Genomic DNA, 19,041 nt, shown 5'->3' on the forward strand with positions numbered 1-19,041 from the left:
GCATGTTTCCTGAAATCACTAAACGAATCGGTAAAATCCCGAGCGAAACCAGAATTTGCAAAGTTACATTTTAGAAAGAACTTCCTTACTTCTTGTCAGCCAGGTTGCTGTTGCTGCTATTGTTGCTCTGCTTGTGCAAGCAATCTGTTCACTAGTATCTTCATGTAGCATGCCACCGTGGGAATGATGTCACCATCAACTGCAGATAGACACTACTGTAATTAAACAGTTTTTGTTTTCATTTCAGGGTGCATGCAGCTTGCATGCGCTGTAATGTGTCATTCCTGCTGCAGAGGTGATGCTACGCAAGTGGCTACTTGCCCTTGTGTTCCATGGTGTACCATATTCTATTCTAGTTACTAACCCACGAGAAAAATACTCATTGGTTCCTCCTAGTGGTCTCTTCTGTTATTGCACCAAGGAAACCTTTAAAAAGTAAAACTTGAAAGTACTTAAGTGTTGCTTGCCATGCCTAAGTAACTTAGCTGTTGCATATTTTTCACCTAAAAAGCAACTTTCTGACAGCTATTTATAATATTCATTAGCCAAAAGTAATTCATCAGAAATAGCTTAGATTAGGCATCCTTCAGTCTCGAGAGACCATGGTATCATGCTCTGTATGGAGGACTTGGAACAGTGTCTAGTGTGGCTGAGAAGGCCAATTCGAGAGTGACCATCCCTTCCACACTGAAGACAAGTACAATCTGTCCCCTGTCCAGCTCCCTGGTTTGGCTGCTTTCGGGACTGCCTCTTGGCCTCGGCCTGCTGGACAAGGGTCTCTTCAAATTGGGAGAGGCCGTGATGCACCGCCTGCCTCCAGGCTGAACACTCAGAGGTCCAGGTTCCCCCTCTGTGGAGGTCCATTCCTAAGGCCTTCAGATCCCGCTTGCAGATGTCCTTGTATCGCAGCTGTGGTCTCCCTCTGGGGTGATTTCCCTGCACTAATTCTCCATACAGGAGATCCTTTGGAATCTGACCATCAGCCATTCTCACGACATTCTCAAGCCAACATAGACATCGCTGTTTCAGTAATGTATGCATGCTGAAAATTCCCGCTCGATCTAGGACTACTCTATTTGGAACTTTGTCCTGCCAGGTGATACCAAAAATCCGTCGGAGGCAACACATATGGAACGTGTTCAGCTTTCTCTCCTGCCGTGCATGAAGGGTCCAGGACTCACTGCAGTCCAGGAGTGTGCTCAGGACACAGGCTCTTAGAACTGGATCTTGGTCTAGGCCGTCAGCTTCTTATTGAGCCATACTCTCTTGGTGAGTCTAGATAACATGGTAGCTGCTTTGCTAATGCGTTTATCCAGCTCGACATCCAGAGACAGGGTGTCAGAGATCGTTGAGCCAAGGTATACAAATTCATGGACAACCTCCAATTCTTGCATGGAGATGGTAATAGAGGGAGGTGAGTCCACGCCCTGGCCCATGACTTGTGTTTTCTTCAGGCTGATTGTTAGTCGAAAGTCTTGGCAGGCGTTGCTAAAACAATTCATGAGTTGTTGGAGGTCTTCAGCAGAGTGGGCAACAATGGCTGCATCGTCGGCAAAGAGGATGTCCCGTATGCATTTCAGTTGGGCTTTTGTCTTCACTCTCAATCTAGAGAGATTAAAGAGCTTTCCATCTGATCTAGTCTGGAGACAGAGACCTTCTGTTGCAGTTCCAAAGGCCTGCTTCAGCATGACAGCAGAAAAGATCCCAAACAGGGTCGACGCGAGGACACAGCCCTGTTTCACTCTGCTTGGGATGTCAAAGGGATCTGATGTTGAGCCATCAACAACTACAGTGCCCTTCATTCCCTCATGAAAGGACCTGATGATGTTAAGGAGTCAAGGTGGACATCCAATCTTGGGAAGTATTTTAAAAAGGCCATCCCTGCCAACCAGATCAAAGGCCTTTGTGAGCTCTATGAAGGCCACAAAGAGTGGCAGGGTGTGGTCTAAATGGGTGCTTTCATTCCTTGGCCAGCCGTTGCCCAAGAAGGATGACTGGTGCCCAGCACCAGTCTGAATAGGTCCTGCTACGACCTGAGGGCCTTGGTGTGTGGCTCACAAGCTGGGGATTAAAGCCGAAGGGCCTCATTCTGCATGCCACAAGTGTGGGGAAACTGGGGGCTCAGTTTTTCTTGGAAACAGCACCCTTTGGTTTGAAGACATGCTCTTTGGACATGCTCAGAGGCCCTTGAGGAGGCTGAGAGTGGAGGAGCTGGAAGGTGGAAGAGAACCATCCCTGGTCTGGATCCAGCGCCACCGTTGGGGGAGCATTTCTTGGGTTAACACCACCCAGAATCCCCTAAGGCAGCGTGGATGGCAGCCATGTTAAGTGGGGGAATTCTGGGAGATGTACGCCAGACGAGTCGCTTCTCCCAGCTCTGCCTTGCCCCGGTTGGCAAGAAGCTCTGCTCCTTGAGAAGAGTGGAAGGGTCTCTCGGGGATGCTCAAGCGACCCCTCCACATCTGGGCAGGCCCAGAGCGTGAGCCCCTCTCGACCCTTCCGTGTGTGCTGGTCGCTTTTTTCCGCCTCAACGGAGCTGCAGGAAAGCAGCCGCCAGCCTGTGATTTATGTACCCGGGGCGGTGTCTGCGGGTAGCAGATGGTGGCTCCTCCAGTAATATTCTGAAAGCGTGGACTTGGAAGGGAGAAGGCGTGAGCGATCTCATCATCAGGAGTACAGTACAGGAATCTCAGCTTAAGCCGAAAAGAAGATAAGGAGATAAAAGATGCTTCTGTGCCCTCCCTCATCCCGTATCGGTGATCTTGCAAGCCAGCGTTCGGGGCTCGTCTCCTAGGAGAGCGTTCCCGGGGGGCGCCCACAGAAGGCAGAAACGCTTATCTTGGCCCCACAGAGGGAATTTGCATCCTTACGTTCGACAGGAGATGCTTCCAGTAGCTGTATTTTGTCAGTTGTAGCAAGACCGAGACGAGAGCCATGCGGCAAACGAACAGTCTAGCGGGTTTTATTTGAGATACGCTTTTCTGGAGTCTAGCCCCACAGAATCGCCTTAATGATGTTGATCCCTGGGGTGACCCCAAAGTCTTTCTTGTTTCCACTGGCGAACCGCTGAAAAATGCAACCTTAGGCTTCTTAACGTCCACGATTCATGGCAAGCTTTGAGGGGTCAGTTCTGAAGCCAAGGAGAAACCACACGAGGCATAATTTTGTGGGATTCGCCTGTTTTCCCATTTAAACCTCCAAGGAGTTCATGAACTTTGTCTGGTTTCAAATCTGTCCTGCTTTGGGTTTGGCCATTTGCAGATGTCATAATTGTGATCGTCAGCAGACTCCCAGACAAGGAAAAGAAAAATGGGTCAGATGCTTGTTTTTAAAAAGGTCTCCCTGAGATTTGTATCCACATACAGCCGAGAGAGGGATGTGTAGCGCCCAGCATCATCCTTCCTTGGAAGCATCATCATGAAGCCCTAAACCTGAATTATCTCTTCCTCCATCGCAGGGGAGGAAAACTGTGTGTGATCCCCCCCTACTGTCTGCTTCCAGTATTGCAACAACATAGAACAAACTCCTCACCCCATTTCACCTGATGAGTGTTCTATGGGGTTATTTGCTTACTTAGAGTCATATTGATAATCTTTGCAAACACAATTTCACAAAATGAGTCTTTTCTTATTCACGGTTCGATAACAGACCACAGGAGCGATTATAACAATAACAAAATGCTAACGTTTGTGCGCTCAAGGTGTCGGTGGCAGCACCAGTACAGACGTTCCTTGTCGAGTTGCAAATTCAAGTATCCTTTTGAATGCAGATTCAGAATAAAATCTGAGACCTCTTCCTCAACTGGGTTGGATGTCCACTATATAGAAGAATCAGCTCCACGTGCGGAATCTTCAACATCTTAGAATAAAACATTGTGTATGATTCCTGATGAGCTTCGGAGCTGATACAGACCAGAGAAATATAAAAATTTTGTTTCTGAGGAAGGCTCTGCTGAAACACGTTAAGCAAGAAAAAATTTTAAACCTTTTTACCACTTAATAAAGAGACTATTTATTCTTATCTACTCCAGTCATCCTTGTCAGGGATTTGGCGACAGGAAAAACGCAGGGTTATTGAAGACAATTACAAGTTCTTCTTCTTTTGCAAGGCGGTTGTATTTACAAGTATTTACAGGCAGGCATCACATCAGCATGGCAGGAACTCTTTATACAAATGGACATAGTGCACAGCAGCAAATGGTGAAGAAGGAAGAGGAAGATACAAAGACACTGTTCACTTAAATACATGTACATGGCATTTCTAGTCCAATCAGAAGACAGATGACTTCATCCTTTGCACCTGGTCTTCTTCTTATTTCCAGACATTGCATCATCTTCAGAATGATTCAGCATACTCACATCTGTGCACAATGGCAGCTCGTTAATGATACATTTATTCAGGTTCAGGCCTCCAAAATTTCTATATTCTGACAATTCTGAGACGGTTTCTCCCTGTATCTTTTGTTTCATAGAGAAACCTCATGATTCCATGCTTCTTGTTCTTCTTCAGTGGTCAGGAAAGCTTCCCTCTTTTCCAGGAGGAACAGTGGACAGCCGGGCTCGGATGGGGCTCAGGAGGGTGTTACTCAATTGGCTTACCCCAAAACCGCCACAGGCCTCCGCAGGACCTGTGGGAAGGAAATATGAGCCCTTACTTTGAGCCCCTCAGCAGTTCATGGCGGATTTGGAAGCTCACCAAGAGATGAACCAGGGATATGAAGGAATTTTTTCAGTCTCATTTACAATTCAGACAACAGGCCATCTGGACATTCGATTGAGAATTCTTATGCATGCACACACGCATGCAAAAACGCACGCCCCCCTCCCCCAAAGAATCTCCTTTCCAGCAAGACAGCAAGATACCATGTGCTTCTTTGGGGTCAGGCTTTACACAATTTGTGGAAAACATCTTAGTGTCTAGAATGTTTTCCTGTGTGATACCACCAGACGGTCTTTAACCTGAGATAGTTTGCGGTTACATGTGTGTGTGTGTGTGTGTGTGTGTGTGTGTGTGTGTGTGTACGTGCAACCTATGGGAAGAAAGGTGGGACATAAGTAACTTCAATAAATAAAATAAACTAATTTGATTGCTCAGAAAGATGCAAATAACCCATTCAGCCTTCGCGAATACATTAAACCCATTCGGTGCTTCTCCATTTTAGTAGTCCACACAAAACAGGAGCACTCGCTGTAGGTTTCAGTTTTGTGCATTTGTAGAGACAATTTTTACAACCCAGTTCCAATGGATAACTCCCACTAGAGTAGAATCCCTAAATCAACAGGACTTTAATGTCTTCGTTGACTCACTTTTCAGCAACTGGCTCTGTGTGAGAGGGTCTACTCTCGCTGGGAATATCAATGGGATTTGGGTCACTTGGGTGGGAAGGGCTGAGGGGGCTTGGGAATCGCTTGGGGCGGGCTGCTGTGCTTTGGTCTTTTGACAGTGAATTATATCCCCTGCCAAGGGCTGGAAAGGCTTGGTCTAATTCCCTCCCTGGCAGATTTCTGCTCTTCAGCATGAACAGCAATTACACTCTTCTGTGCACAGAAGCTGTGCTGGCGTCACTGGGAGCTCAGCGCTGCGAGGGGGAGGGAGAGTGTGTCGGATCATGAGAAGGACGGTCCCCAGGGACGCATCCAGCCTTCGAAACTGGAAGACGGACAACAGAGAGACCGCTCAGGAGGGCTCAACGGCCTGATGTGAAAGGTTCAGGGAAGCCGTCATCCTCCCCAGCCCGAATGCTCTCTAGATGCTCCCCCCCACGCCCATGTCTTGGGAGGAAGTACCCAACAGTGCCATTTCTGTATTTGAGGAAGAAGAGCTGATCTCTCGTCATTATTTTTTTATTTTACTTTTGTTTTGGTCTAATGTGCGAGTGCAGACTAACATGGCCACCTCTTCAAAAACTACATTTCTGGCTGTGATACTCTTCTTTCTTTCTTTCTTTCTTTCTTTCTTTCTTTCTTTCTTTCTTTCTTTCTTTCTTTCTTTCTTTCTTTCTTTCTTTCTTTCTCTCTCTCTCTCTCTCTCTCTCTCTCTTCCTTCTTTCCTTCTTTCCTTCTTTCCTTCTTTCCTTCTTTCCTTCTTTCCTTCCTTCCTTCCTTCCTTCCTTCCTTCCTTCCTTCCTTCCTTCCTTCCTTCCTTCCTTCCTTCCTTCCAATATTTTTACCCCACTTTTCTTCCTTAAAATGATACAAGGCAGCTTACACCATTAAAAGACAGGGTGGGGATGGTGTGTTAGAAAAGATTGCTGTGCCATTTTTATCCCCTGGTTCCTGGGTACAGTGCCAAATTCATGGGGGAGACAGGAGGGTGCCAGAGGAAGAGATGATTCTTTGGCTTTCCTGCAACGCTGGTCTTACGAAACTGAAATATATTCTCCAACCATCACTTTATTACTACCTCCCATATTTGTAGAGTGCCCTGGGGAGCTGGCAAGCTATATACTGCCAACTCTGGTCGGCAGCAGTGGCTCTCCAAGTTTTCAGTCCCCATTCTGTGCTTCTCTCAGCTTAAGATCTCTGTTCGACTTTCCCCTCCAAGTTCTAACTAGGCGCAGCCCTGCTTAGCATCCACTCATAGGCAATAATGTGTTCCTGGAGTTGTCGGAATGTGTTTGATCTCTCTCTCTCTCTTTCTCTCTCTCTCTCTTTCTCATTCCAGGTGGTGCGTGATCAGATCTCTCACTGTACCGTGAAGCTGCGTCAGACAACAGGTCTCATGGAATACTGTTTGGAAGTCATCAAGGAGAACGATCCTAGTGGATTCCTACAGGTTTGTGCTTTCCCCTTCCTAATTTATCTTTTTGTGCTCTCAGTGAAACTATAGGGTTCCTTTTGCTCCTGGGGAAAACACACAGAAACCCATTTTATGTGACTTTTAATTTACCAGGACATTCTACACATGATCTAAAAGTGGCCATTCCAGAAAAAAGAAACTACAGGACAAGAATCCAGAGAAAGCCAGCTGAGATAAAATATATACACATGCGAATCACCCATCTCAATGGACTGAATATAAACCAAGGCTTTTTAGGGCACTGCAAAATATGAACACTACCATAATTGTACTGCATTATATCTGCTAGATATATTTTTCCTTCTTAACAGATCCATTAAAAAAAGATAAACCAAAGTGTCTTAATTCATTGCCATGTTGCTCTTCAGGTCATCTATTGCCTGAGTTAATTCACACGTCATTGTGTGAATTGTGATGTGTGAATTACCCCAGACTATCTCCTATAAAAGAAAAGGTCATTAGAAACTTTAAAAGACCATTCTCTTCAGAATACAGGTAATTAACATTCAGGTTGTTCTACCATTGTTATTCCTGACAGAGTTTCCTGCATCCTTTACAGCACAACCATTAATGGAATATTTCTGTATATCAAAGAGGCTATCACCTTACAGTTAAATACCCATTGATTTTCTAACCAACCAGCCAACCACAATCCCTGTATTTTTATGCCATGTATAAATATTTCTCATGTGATTATCTCATATTATGTCTGAGGAAGTGGACTTGCCCGTGAAAGCTCACATTAAAATACAATAGGACCCCCATATCTGCGGGATCAGTATCAGCTGATTCACTTCTCAATGGTCTGAAATTATTAAAAATACAGTGGTGCCTCGCATAACGAGCGCACCGTTTAACAACGAATCCGTATAGTGATCTATTTTTTGCGATCGCTAATGCGATCTTATTGCGATGTTTTGAATGGGAAACTGTCGCATTGCGATGATTGGTAAGTGTTTCGCTTACTGATCTTCGCATTGCGATGTTTTTAGAACAGCTGATCAGCGGTTCCAAAATGGCCACTGGGTGCCCAAAGTGGCCACCACAAGCATTTTCGCGCGGTTTCCTTGCTTACCGAGGTGGTGAAAATGGCGGCGCTATGGAGGATCTTCGCTGAATGGTGAGTTTTCGCCCCATAAACTTTGTTTAATGCATTCCTATGGGGTTTTTAGTTCCGTTTAGCGATGTTTCTGGATAGCGACGATTAATCTGGAACGGATTAACGTCGCTATGCGGGGCACCACTGTATTAAAAGAGAAATCCTAGAAATACTGTATTTATTTCCAAAGGTGAAGTTACCAGAATGGACCACTAGAGGGAGTGGTAGAGACCAATAGCATCCAGTACTGTATTAAAATAGCATTGGAACAGATTAGGTGCCACAACGTTTTTGTCTTTTTCATTTGTTCTTTTCATTTTTATTAGCTTGTTTTTCCCCTATAATGCTTTTCTCCTTGGCTTCTCCGCCGCTGTGTCACCTTGTACACTGATTGTCTGCTGTTCTTTGCCATCAGATCTCTGATGCTCTGATCCGAAGGGTTCACCTGACCGAGGACCAGTGGGGGAAAGGGACGCTCTCCCCGAGGATGACAACGGACTTTGATCTCAACCTGGATAGCGCCCCCTTGCTGCAGTCCATCCATCAGCTCGACTTCGTGCAGATGAAAAGTAAATGCATTCATGGGTGCTTTGTGACCGGGCTCATGGCTAGGAACACAGGCCGAAATGAAACGAAATGAAGTTTAAGTGCATCAAAAGTGCAGTAAAGACAAGACACACAATTAAATTGTGTCAGGGAGGGGGCAGGACAGCGCTTGCTGGTCCAGCGTAACGTCTTTGCTTGTCTGCTGGGGAATAAGACATGTAGCAAGTTACATTTTGGGTAGCAAGTTACTTTGCTACCCAAGCTGTCACCCAGAGTAGACTATCTGTCTAGATGGGCGGGGTATAAATGTAATAAAATAAAAATAAATAAATTTTGGGGTACCAAGGTGCACTTGTCAATAGTGGATAAAATATCGGAATAGGGTTCCTTTTCCGTGTTTAGACCTGTGTTTAAATCAGCCATGAACACTGGGGAAAACCACTCTTTAAATATCTCCCAGTAGCTTGAAAGATCACATGAGGGTCACCGTTAAGTTGGAAGTGACTTGATAATGTGTAACACACTGTATTGGCGGTTCTTTTTCCCAGCATACTAAAAGCAGAGTTCTAGCACAGTGAGATGAAAACAGGCTGTTTGGTACATTGGTCACGTAAATCAGGGGTTCCCCCAGCCTTGGGCCACCCCAGTGCTCTCGAACTGCAACTCCCAGAAACCCCAGCTAGCACAGCTGGTAGTGAAGGCTGCTGGGAATCGCAGTCCAGGAGCACCACGGTGAGCCAAGCTTGGGAATCATTGGCTTTGCATAGTAAGTCACAGCTAGGATAGGTTCATGTGAATCCATGGAATTTACAGAGACGCTGACTCCCTGAATCCCCACTCATTCAATGGGTCTGCTCTAGCGTGACTTATTAGGCTGAGCAACAGGATTTCAGCCTGTGCGCCCATGCTCCAGATCTGGTGAAACAAAAGAAGCTTCAGCTCATTTGTTCACACTCAGCAAGGTCTGTGGGCCTTTGGGCGAGGAGTCTTGGCTGAATTCGGATTGGGATCCAGCATTCCAGCCTGTGGAGGTCACCCGGAGTTTAGAACGTGGTGGGGCTGGGGTACAGCAATACTTTACCTATTGTTTTGGTCACTTGATGAGCAATGTGGCTTTTCTATCTTTTACTTTATGGAAATATTCTTGAAAAATCACAAAGCCGCTCAAAATATCTCAAAAGGTTCCAACCTAATTGTTCTGGAAGCAAAACAATGAGTTTTGACTCACATCAGTGAGTTGACGGTACATCTTGACCTAGTCTGGGGATGGGTTTACATGGAGGTTCTTCATTGAAATATCCATTCCCTAGCTCTCAAGATTTGTTGTGAGACAGAATCGACCTTGTCCTGGAAATCATATTTTAAAGTCTAAGAGTAGATTAGGCATCCATCAGTCTTGAGAGACGGTGGTAACGTGCTCTGTATGGAGGACTTGGAACAGCATCTAGTGGGGCTGAGAAGGCCAATTCGAGAGTGACCATCTCTTCCACACTGAAGACAAAATACAATCTGCCTCCCTGGTTTTGCTGGTTTCGGGAGGACCTCTTTGCCTCGGCCTGCTGGACAAAGGTCTCTTATTCAAATTGGGAGAGGCCGTGATGCACCCCCTGCCTCAAGGCTGAACACTCGGAGGTCAAGGTTTCTGATCTGTTGAGGTCCATTCCTAAGGCCTTCAGATCCCGCTTGCAGATATCCTTGTATCACAGCTGTGGTCTCCTTCTGAGGCGATTTCCCTGCACTCATTCTCCATATAGGAGATCCTTTGGAATCTGACAATCAGCCATTCTCGCGACATGCCCGAGCCAATGTAGACGTCACTGTTTCAGTAATATATACTTCCTAAAAATTCCACATCGTCTAAGAGTACATTTTGAAGAAGTAAGAAAACAGTAGAGTATGAATACCCCTGTTGTCATGAGGGATTGGTTCCAACTCCCCCATGGACACTGAAAACTGTGGATAATAACAAACACTATACATAGCATGGTAAAATAAAAGAAAAATCTTGGTATATTTATCAGATATGGCCACCAGAGGGAGGCAGAGATCATGTTATGTATTACAGAAAGGAGAATATATAGGATGGTCTCTGACTCCCTCTATTGTCCTGTTCTGGTAAATACACCATGGAAATACATGTTTCTAGTTTTTTTCCTTTTAATGTTTTTAATATTTTCAGACTGCGGATAAATGAAACCATGAATACTGATCCCGCGGATACAGGGATCCTACTGTACATAAAGCTGTGCGTACTTTTAAAAAGACGGAACAGTTGAAAATGCACACATAGGTGCTTTCATTGGGAAAATATGTACAAAAATGCGTATGACTTTCCAAGCAGGAAATGAAAACAGTGTTTCACAATGTCTCACAAAGGAGGATCAGAGGAAGCGGTTGGAATTGACTGAGGGTTATTCACATCCCTTTTTCTCTTTATTCAAATCAGAGCATGGCAAAATTTAAAATTATAGGCGTACAGTATCTGAAATATAAAGGTCAAACAAATTAAAAATGATAAAAAAGATTGAACTGTTTTTAACCAGAAGCGGGCTACTTTAATGGCGTTCTCTTAGCCATTTGCTAGATCTTCTGTTCTGATATGGGACATAAATTTAATCCATGTCAGTGCTGCATTGATTGAATTTCTCCACAGTCACAGAATATTTGTCCTGCATCCAAGAAGCTCCATTTCACTTGATTAGTCTTTTGTCTTCCTGCTTTGCTTTGAAGTCTGTTAAGTGACTTCCAGATATTCCAGCCACAATCCTGTCCTGATGGCGATCTTCCTAATCTTGCATCATCCAATCAGAGACAGTGCTGAGGACGGATGCTTGCTGTTATTTCTGTCGTTGCTGTCCTTAGGCGGCTTGTGTGCTCATGTCTTATCTCTCCCACTCCATCGCTAAGCCAAGTCTTGCCGAACCGGAAGGCCCCCGTTTCTCCCGGGCCGAGTGGAAGACATCAGGGTTATACTAACTTCTGTTCAGCTTCCTCCCCAGTGCCGGCGCCCCCGATCCTGCAACTGGAAGAGTGTTGCACCCACAACAACAGTGCCACTTTGTCGTGGAAACAGCCGCCTCTGTCTACCGTGCAGGTGGAAGGATACATCCTGGAGCTGGACGATGGGAATGGCGGTCAGTTCCGGGTAAGCAGGACGGAGAGGCGTCCAGATGGCTGGGAGCAGAGACGTTGAGCGGACCGGGAGGAAGGAGGGAGGGAGAGAGTCAGGAAACTCCATGGACCAGATGTTGACCCTCTGCAAGACGTAGAGGAAGTGGAAGCTGGAGGTCCCTTTTACAGGTAGATTCACGAAGATCCACCTTGTGGTGCAGCGGTTAAACTGCAGTCTTGCAGTTGAGACTCTGCTCACAAGATCCATATTCGATTCCAACAGACTCAAGTAGCAATTCAGCCTTCCATCCTTCTGAGGTTGGTACCAGGCTCACTGGGGGGACAATGTGTCGCCTGCCTAATGAAAATTGCAAACCATCCAGGGAGTGCTTTTAACATTATGGGCAGTCTACTGTGTTTGCTTCTTTTCCTTAAAACAAAACCCTGAGCTGAAAATATTGAGTTCTGAAAGAGCCACAGCAGGAGAAGTCGGGCGGAAGTGGTTTGTATTTCAAGACAGTTCTACATAGAGCTGCCTGCTTAGCTCGGTGAGTTGGAGGATCTGACGAGGTCAGGGGTTTGTTTCCCGGGAGTGAGTCTGGGTTTCCTGGGCAGGTGGCGTGGTCCAAGCGCGACCTCGGGAAAGCAGGCGAGCAAACCGCCTCCGAGCGCTGCATACCCAGAAAATCCTGGAAAGGATCACCCTAACTTTGGACCGATTTGATGAACCGTAGATATGATTGGCGACGGCAAAGGGGGGAAAGGGTGGAAAGGAACGATTTTGCTCGCGTTACACCCCCTTCCAAGCCACAGTAGACCAATTTAAGGGTGAACTGCAATTCGGAAGTCGCCCAATGCAGGTCCCTGGCTATGCTGGGGTCGAAGACGGAGATTTGCTGGCAGGTAGCCGTTGTTCTCGACTGAGCAAGGTGCCACCAGAATGTTGCAGGGTTGTCCAGAAGGCCCATGGCTTGTCGGCCTGGTCCTGAAGACAACCGGGGGGCCCTCATAGTTAGCAAGCAATCCACAAGAGACTTAAAACATGCTTGGAGTAGAAGGTTCCTCCATGGCCTCCTCCATATAAAGACTGGTGTGTTGTAAAGCCACTTTCCATGGGTGATGCCCAAAACAATTCCATGCCTCTGGACTGCAAGAGGAGCCAACCTCTGGACTCCCGGTTAAGGCAGCCTCTTCTGCTTGCTTTTTAGGAGGTGTATGTCGGGAAGGAGACCATGTGCACCGTAGACGGGCTGCACTTCAACAGCACCTACAGCGCCCGGGTCAAGGCGTTCAACAAAAGTGGGGTCAGCCCGTACAGCAAGACGCTGGTCCTGCAGACTTCAGAGGGTGAGTGGAGGCTTCCTTCAAGAGGTGGCCCCACACAGCCACCTCTGCAACCCAGCAACAGCAGCCAGTGACAGTTGACGACTCCCGGTTCCAGGGAGGGCTGTGAATCCAGCCCAGGTTTTCGTGTGCACCATGCAAAAGTTCTACAAAGGGTTGAGCTTGTTTGAGGTTAGAGCTCAGCTTCTGGGACAGGTCTTTGAAGGGCAAACGAAAACCCGGAATGGATTCTTGAACCCCTGAAATTGGAGTCACCAATCACTGGTGGAGAGGATAGCTTTGCGGGTGCACAATTTAGGACTGGTCACGATTTTGAGAGGAGGGGGAAAACCTACTATCAAAGTAAACAACACTTTGGAAAGGGTGTAAGTTAGATATACCTAAAGTGATCCATTTTCTCTTCTCTGCTTCTCTTCAAATTGGATTCCTAACCACTTGTCCTCCTCCCCTTACTCTTCCTCCTCCTGGAGGATCAGCTGCAGGGAGTATCAGCTCCAAAAAGTCCCAGCTACCCTTGCACAATGAGGACTAGAACAATCACTCAGTTAATAAAACAGCAACAGAGACCCTTGAGAATCCCTTGCAGGCGTCATACGGGGCTAACCCTTCTGGATCAGGCTGTGCAGCAACATGTGAGCGCTTCTGCAGGAGGAGGGCTAGAAAACGGCTCATGTAATAAAAACGAGAGAGGTCTCCAGAGCATCACCTGGAATAACCGCACAATGGCCGACAGGTCTCTCTCATATATTCCTCCGTGGTCCAGATTCTCTCCCTCAATATGTTTCATGTGCAGATTGTGGCAGTGATGAAAAGGTATCAGTGGCAAACAGTTCAACAGTTGCTTAGAGGCTAGAAGGAACCCTTTGTAAGATATATCCCCCCAAAAAGATAATAATAATGATTGTTATAATGAGGGTGTTGGGGGCAGTATTAAAATGTTACTGTGTCTTTATCTATCAAAACTTCTGTCTCCCTTCTTTGGTCAAATCCTGGACCTGAAGCTGTGGGGAAAGTCCCAGAAGGAGGAGGAAATCATGCGGTCCACAAGTACTAATTCTTCTGCAACATTTCCCCCATTTTTTTCTTGCTTAATAAGGACTAGGAGCTTATCCTGGCGGTAAAACGACAAGGCGGGAGGAACCTGTCATTCAAATCTTGGAAAGGGTATTTTTTTTCCCCAAAAACCCACCAGCTAGTATGGTGAAACTGAAAAGTCCTGGGACTAATCTTTGTTTTTTGTTTTTTTATATAAAGATGGTCATTTCCCCAAATTCTGCCAAGAGTCCACTCTCTGAAGATCATTATGTTCTGCTCTTGCCTGGCCGTAGGGAGTGCGCGCGTGCGTGCTGTTTCACGCTGCCCGTTTTTTCACTTCCGCCGAATGGCGTTTGCACAGGGAGGGGCGCTTAGCACCGGGGCCCGGTGGTCGCCTCTCAGGTAAAAGGCTTCCCAACCGGGCGCCTGACCTTGCCTTTGCCTTGCTCTTACGTCTTGTCTAGACTCGGAACCTGAGGAGCAGGCCTTGACCTTCCCGGTGCCTTTGGAAAGGCAGCAGCTCCGTCGATCGGGCCCCTTCTCGTCTTCCACCCTTAACCTGCAAAACAGCTTCCCCGGGCGCTCTTCGTACTTTGAGCTCAGATCCTCGTCCCACCAAATGAGCTTACACTCTTCCCTGCAGTCTTTGCACTCCGCCGGTGGGTGAGCCAAGCGTGCCTGGCGTTGCCGTTGAGCTGTGCTTCTGGATGTTCCCCCATTTTTCTTGTTTTGGGGTTCGGTTCTTGTTTCTGTGGCTGGTTTCGCTCTCGCTTCTCCTTCCTGCATTTGTTGTTTTTTTTTTTTCTGGAGGGGTTCTCCTCTCCTTTTCCTCCGCTGCCCATGCTATTCGTGCAAGAGGGGAGGGAGCTGTCCATGTCGTCCAGCTGTCCGCCGGGAAGGAAACTCTGATCATCTATAGACCTGTGTGTGACCTGTGTGTGTGTGTGTGTCTGTGCGGTTAGTTCGTAGGTGGCTGAGCTCCACCGCCAGGCAAGCCTCCAAGAGGTCAGCTACTGTGGACAGGCTGGCTGTGTTGCTGTGGAGGGGTCCCTCCCTAGCCATCACCCCGTGAATGCCCCGTTGGAAAGCCTCTTCTGTAAAAAGGACCAAGGATTTTGTGGTGCCTTTCAGAGCAACAGCGTGCTTTTAGGGTTGTTGTGGGTTTTTCGGGCTCTCTTTGGCTTGTTCTGAAGGTCATATGGAAGGTTGTAGGTACGAAAAAGGTTGAAAATACTAATAAGAAAAGTGGAATTTCAATTGTTTCTAGAAGGGTTTTTCATAAGTACAGTGGTGCTTCGCTAGACGATGATAATCCGTTCCATTGAAATTGCTGTTTAGGGAAATCATCATCTAGCGAAAAGCATTTCTGCATTGGAATGCATTGAAACCTGTTTAATGCGTTCCAATGGGGAAGAATCGTCGTTGTCTAGCGAAGATCGGCCATAGGAAAGCCGCTTTGCGAACCGCCAATCAGCTGTTTAAATAGCTGTCTTGCGAAGCTTAGGTCCCGAAATTACCTGTTTTGCGAGCGTGGAGGGAGCTGTCAAAATCGTCGTCTAGCGAAAATTGGTTTGCGAAGCAGGGACCAAACATTGTCCAGCGAAATTCCCCCATAGGAATCACTGTTTTGCGAATCACTATAGCGATTGCAAAAAGTCAATGTCTAGCGAAAAAACTGTCATGCGGGGTAACTGTCTAGCGAGGCACCACTGTAATTACATTTTTGTGAGTATCCTGTAGTTGTTTGCAATGCACAAGAATGGGATGCGAAATCCGAGCTTCCATACAACCTTCAGAATACGGCCAAAGAGCCCGAAAAACCCACAACCAACCATCCGATCCCGGCCATGAAAGCCTTTGAGAATACATTAGCTTGCTTTTAGCCAGAGCTTTCCTCATGTTAGGGTCCCACTTTCAATAACGCCGTGGGCTGCGGGGAAAAGGACATTGTGGGTTGAATTCTGAATATCCACAGAACGAGAGAGTCCATTTGGAATTTGCTACAGCTGCTGAGGGGCTCTAAGTGGTCTTTCCAAGGGCTTCCTTACGAGAGAGTTTACAAAGTCTCTTAGGATCTGTAGAATGGACTTCCGGTCCAAAGATGATGCTAGGATGGAGATCATAAACTGGAGGATTAGAAGGAACCACCACCACCCCCAAGGGCCATCCAGTCCAGCCCCCCGGGCGGTGCAGGAAATCCACACCTGAAAAGCAGTCCCTGACCGGTGGAGGTCCAGCCTCTGCTCAACAATCTCCAGTGAAGGGGAGCCTGCCCACCCCCTCCGGACGTGGGGGGTCAAAGGGCTCTGACCACTAGGTAATTCTTCCTAAGGTTTAGTGGAACTTTCCAATGGGAAAAAAAGCAGGCTTCACAGGAGGAGGGAAAGAAAGGGTTAAAATCTCCCCTCATAATTGTTAGTAGGCATCAGAGCTTGGAAGCAAGTAGTGGATGGGGCGGAGGAGAGGTTTCAACCAGCGTATAATCAAGTTACATTTATATTTCGATGTAAAAAGTAGTTAGGTCCTTTTATTGTATCATGAGCCCTGTTTTCTAGTTACTTCCAAACATTAATTTATAAGGGCATTTTAAAAACAGGTAGAGACATTTTGATCAGATTTGTACAAGTTCTGTGGCTTCGGTTTGTCAGTCCCTGTGGCCAAGGGAATGTGGCCTTGTTTGGCAAGTATTATTATTATTATTATTATTATTATTATTATTATTATTATTATTATTATTATTATTATTATTATTATTATTATTATTATTATTATTATTATTATTATTATTATTATTATTTTTTTGCTAAGAGGTAGCCGTGTTAGTCTATGCAAGCATAACAGGCAAAAAAAAAGAGATAAAAAGACAAAAAAATTGACTTTAGTCTTTAACATGCCACAATATTTTTGTCCTTTTTTGTTTTTTATTTTTTCTTTTGATTTTGCCTGATATTTTTCTAAATATTTCAAAGTGCAGTATCTAGGTTGGCCACTAGAGGGAACTAGGGCCCCTTTCCCTGCATTTCTTCAAGATGTGTTGACTATCATAAGGGACTTCATTCATACAGCGCAATGGAATGAACTACAGTGCTGCCTCGCTTGACAATGTTAATTCGTTCCAGCGAAATCGCTGTAGAGCGAAAACATCGTCAAACAAAATTTTAAAAAACCATTGAAACACATTGAAAACCGTTCAATGCGTTCCAATGGGCTGAATACCTGCTCGTCCAGCGAAGATCCTCCATACGGCGGCCATTTTCGGTGCCTGTAAAGCGAGGAATCCGTCCTAGAAAACAGCGGGGGGGGGGATTTTCTTCAGCTGGCGGCCATTTCGAAACCCGATGATCAGCTGTTTGTTGATCGTCGTAAAGCGAAAATCAGTTCCCGAACCAGGGAACCGATCATCGCTAAGCGAAACTCCCCCATTTAAAACATCGTTTTGCAATCGCAAAAGAGATCACAAAAACGTCGAAGTAATGCAGATTCATCATAATCGTCCAGCAGGACACGACTGTACTTTGGTGAACAGAGGAGTTACAGTGACATGTTTACTTCAGTTTCCATACCCTTTTAGTGGTTTTGACATCATAGCAAAGAACGATAGGTCTGTAGTTTGGTGAGGTCATCAGAAAGTACCGAGGAACCCTGTGAAGAAAGAGATTGAGGCTTAGATGAGTTTAATTCTGGAGGGCAGGCAGGCATAGGAGGTACCAGAAAGCTGTAGTTCCTAGGAGGGCACTAGAGCTCTCAAGCAAATTCCTTAAGACGGGACCCCTGCCGTCTCCAGGGGCGTAGCTGTGATGGGCAGGTACGCTTAAGAACTGGCTACTAGCCCCTGCAACGTTCCCATGTTTGGGTCTTTGGCAAGAGAGCAGCCAGCCAAGAGGGCTGTTTTGGGTGCCCCTGTCCCTTTGGCTGAAATCAGAGGCCTCTCCATAGCTGTAATAAGGCTCTGGAATCTAGGTCCTCGAACACCCCATGATACCAATGTTCTTCTGCAGCCATGGTCACCTCTTCTTGCCCCCATTTCATAGCAACCCACGTTTTCACCTTTTTCTTTGGGTTGTCCCGCAGCCACAGGTTTACGTGGGTGTTACCCCATTGGCATCTACCCAACCCCCTTGTAAATTAAAGGAGAATGCCCTTAACATGCCCCATAATTGAGAATGAGGAATGGTGGGGCATTGAAGTGGCGGGGCTGAACCACGGGGCGAGGGGGCTCCTGCCAGCCGGTCTTCGTTCCCTTTGTGCTCTCTGCTCCCCCTTCTGTTTTGTGGGTCTCGCGACATCTTGCTTTCGTGCGGAATGGCTTTCCGCGTGTTGCGTTCTTGAGCGTTTCGATCTCGTGCTTGGTGTCCAAGGAGTGACTGGCTCTGCCTGCTTTCCTGTGTGTGACGTTTGTCTCTCTGGGATGAGGTGGGTCCTAAGCGGTGAATGAAGTGGGTAGGTGGGGGAAACGACATGATGGAGGGGGTTTGAATGGATACCCCTAACTCAAGACTTGGAGGCCTTTGTGAACCATTGATACAAGGGGAGAGCATGGAGTAGACTTTCTCTAAAAGGGCGGGATAGAAATCTAATAAATAAATAAAATAAAAAATAAATACTATGTGTAAAGGGGAAAGCTTAGAATAAAATAAATGACTCCTAGAGGATGGCCATTCCCAGCAATCTGTGCTTCTGGCTTAGCAGCATCCCATTCCCTCCAGTATGGGCTCAAAACCTCCGAACAAGGGGGCGGGCCTTTGTGATGTCACAGGGAGGGGACTTGTGATGTCACGGAAAAGAGGCAAGCAGCTGGAAGCAAGTCTAACATCCAGACAATGGATGCCCCTCGGCAGCCACAGCTACCCCTTCTTGCTCCTACTTGAGCCTCTGCGCTTGGGCACCTGCTGGAAGTGGGTAGAGATGGGCATCCACAGATCGTAAAGCCACCTGGCACACGAAAAGCAAGCTTTCGTCTCCTCCTCCTCTTTCGTCTTCATGCTTAGATTTCTTCCCTTTCGCGCCTGCCCTGATACCTGACCCACAACGGTAGGGTCCCCAAATCGGCGATTTTCTCAAACTCTGGTGAAGACCACCATTCCCCCCCCCCCCCCGTGCACCTTGGA

General features: G+C 46.6%; 1 protein-coding gene across 9 annotated transcripts in view; it reads left to right on the forward strand.

The window, feature by feature from the left end:
• The window catches only part of TRIM9 (tripartite motif containing 9), a 77,837-nt gene that overhangs the window by 42,428 nt on the left and 16,368 nt on the right, over positions 1 to 19,041 (forward strand). For 3 of the 9 annotated variants that reach the window (XM_078384251.1, XM_072986893.2, XM_072986894.2), the window contains exons 4-7: positions 6,664 to 6,774; positions 8,313 to 8,466; positions 11,431 to 11,588; positions 12,763 to 12,901. In XM_078384251.1, the coding sequence (XP_078240377.1) occupies positions 6,664 to 6,774; positions 8,313 to 8,466; positions 11,431 to 11,588; positions 12,763 to 12,901 (562 nt within the window). Of the gene's footprint in view, positions 1 to 6,663; positions 6,775 to 8,312; positions 8,467 to 11,430; positions 11,589 to 12,762; positions 12,902 to 14,397; positions 14,593 to 19,041 lie in introns of all 9 variants that reach the window. The other 6 variants (XM_072986889.2, XM_072986891.2, XM_072986890.2 and 3 more) reach the window with 3 other exon arrangements.

This window comes from Pogona vitticeps, chromosome 1 (assembly GCF_051106095.1).
Source record: "Pogona vitticeps strain Pit_001003342236 chromosome 1, PviZW2.1, whole genome shotgun sequence".
In the NCBI taxonomy this organism is placed as follows: Eukaryota; Metazoa; Chordata; class Lepidosauria; order Squamata; family Agamidae; genus Pogona; species Pogona vitticeps.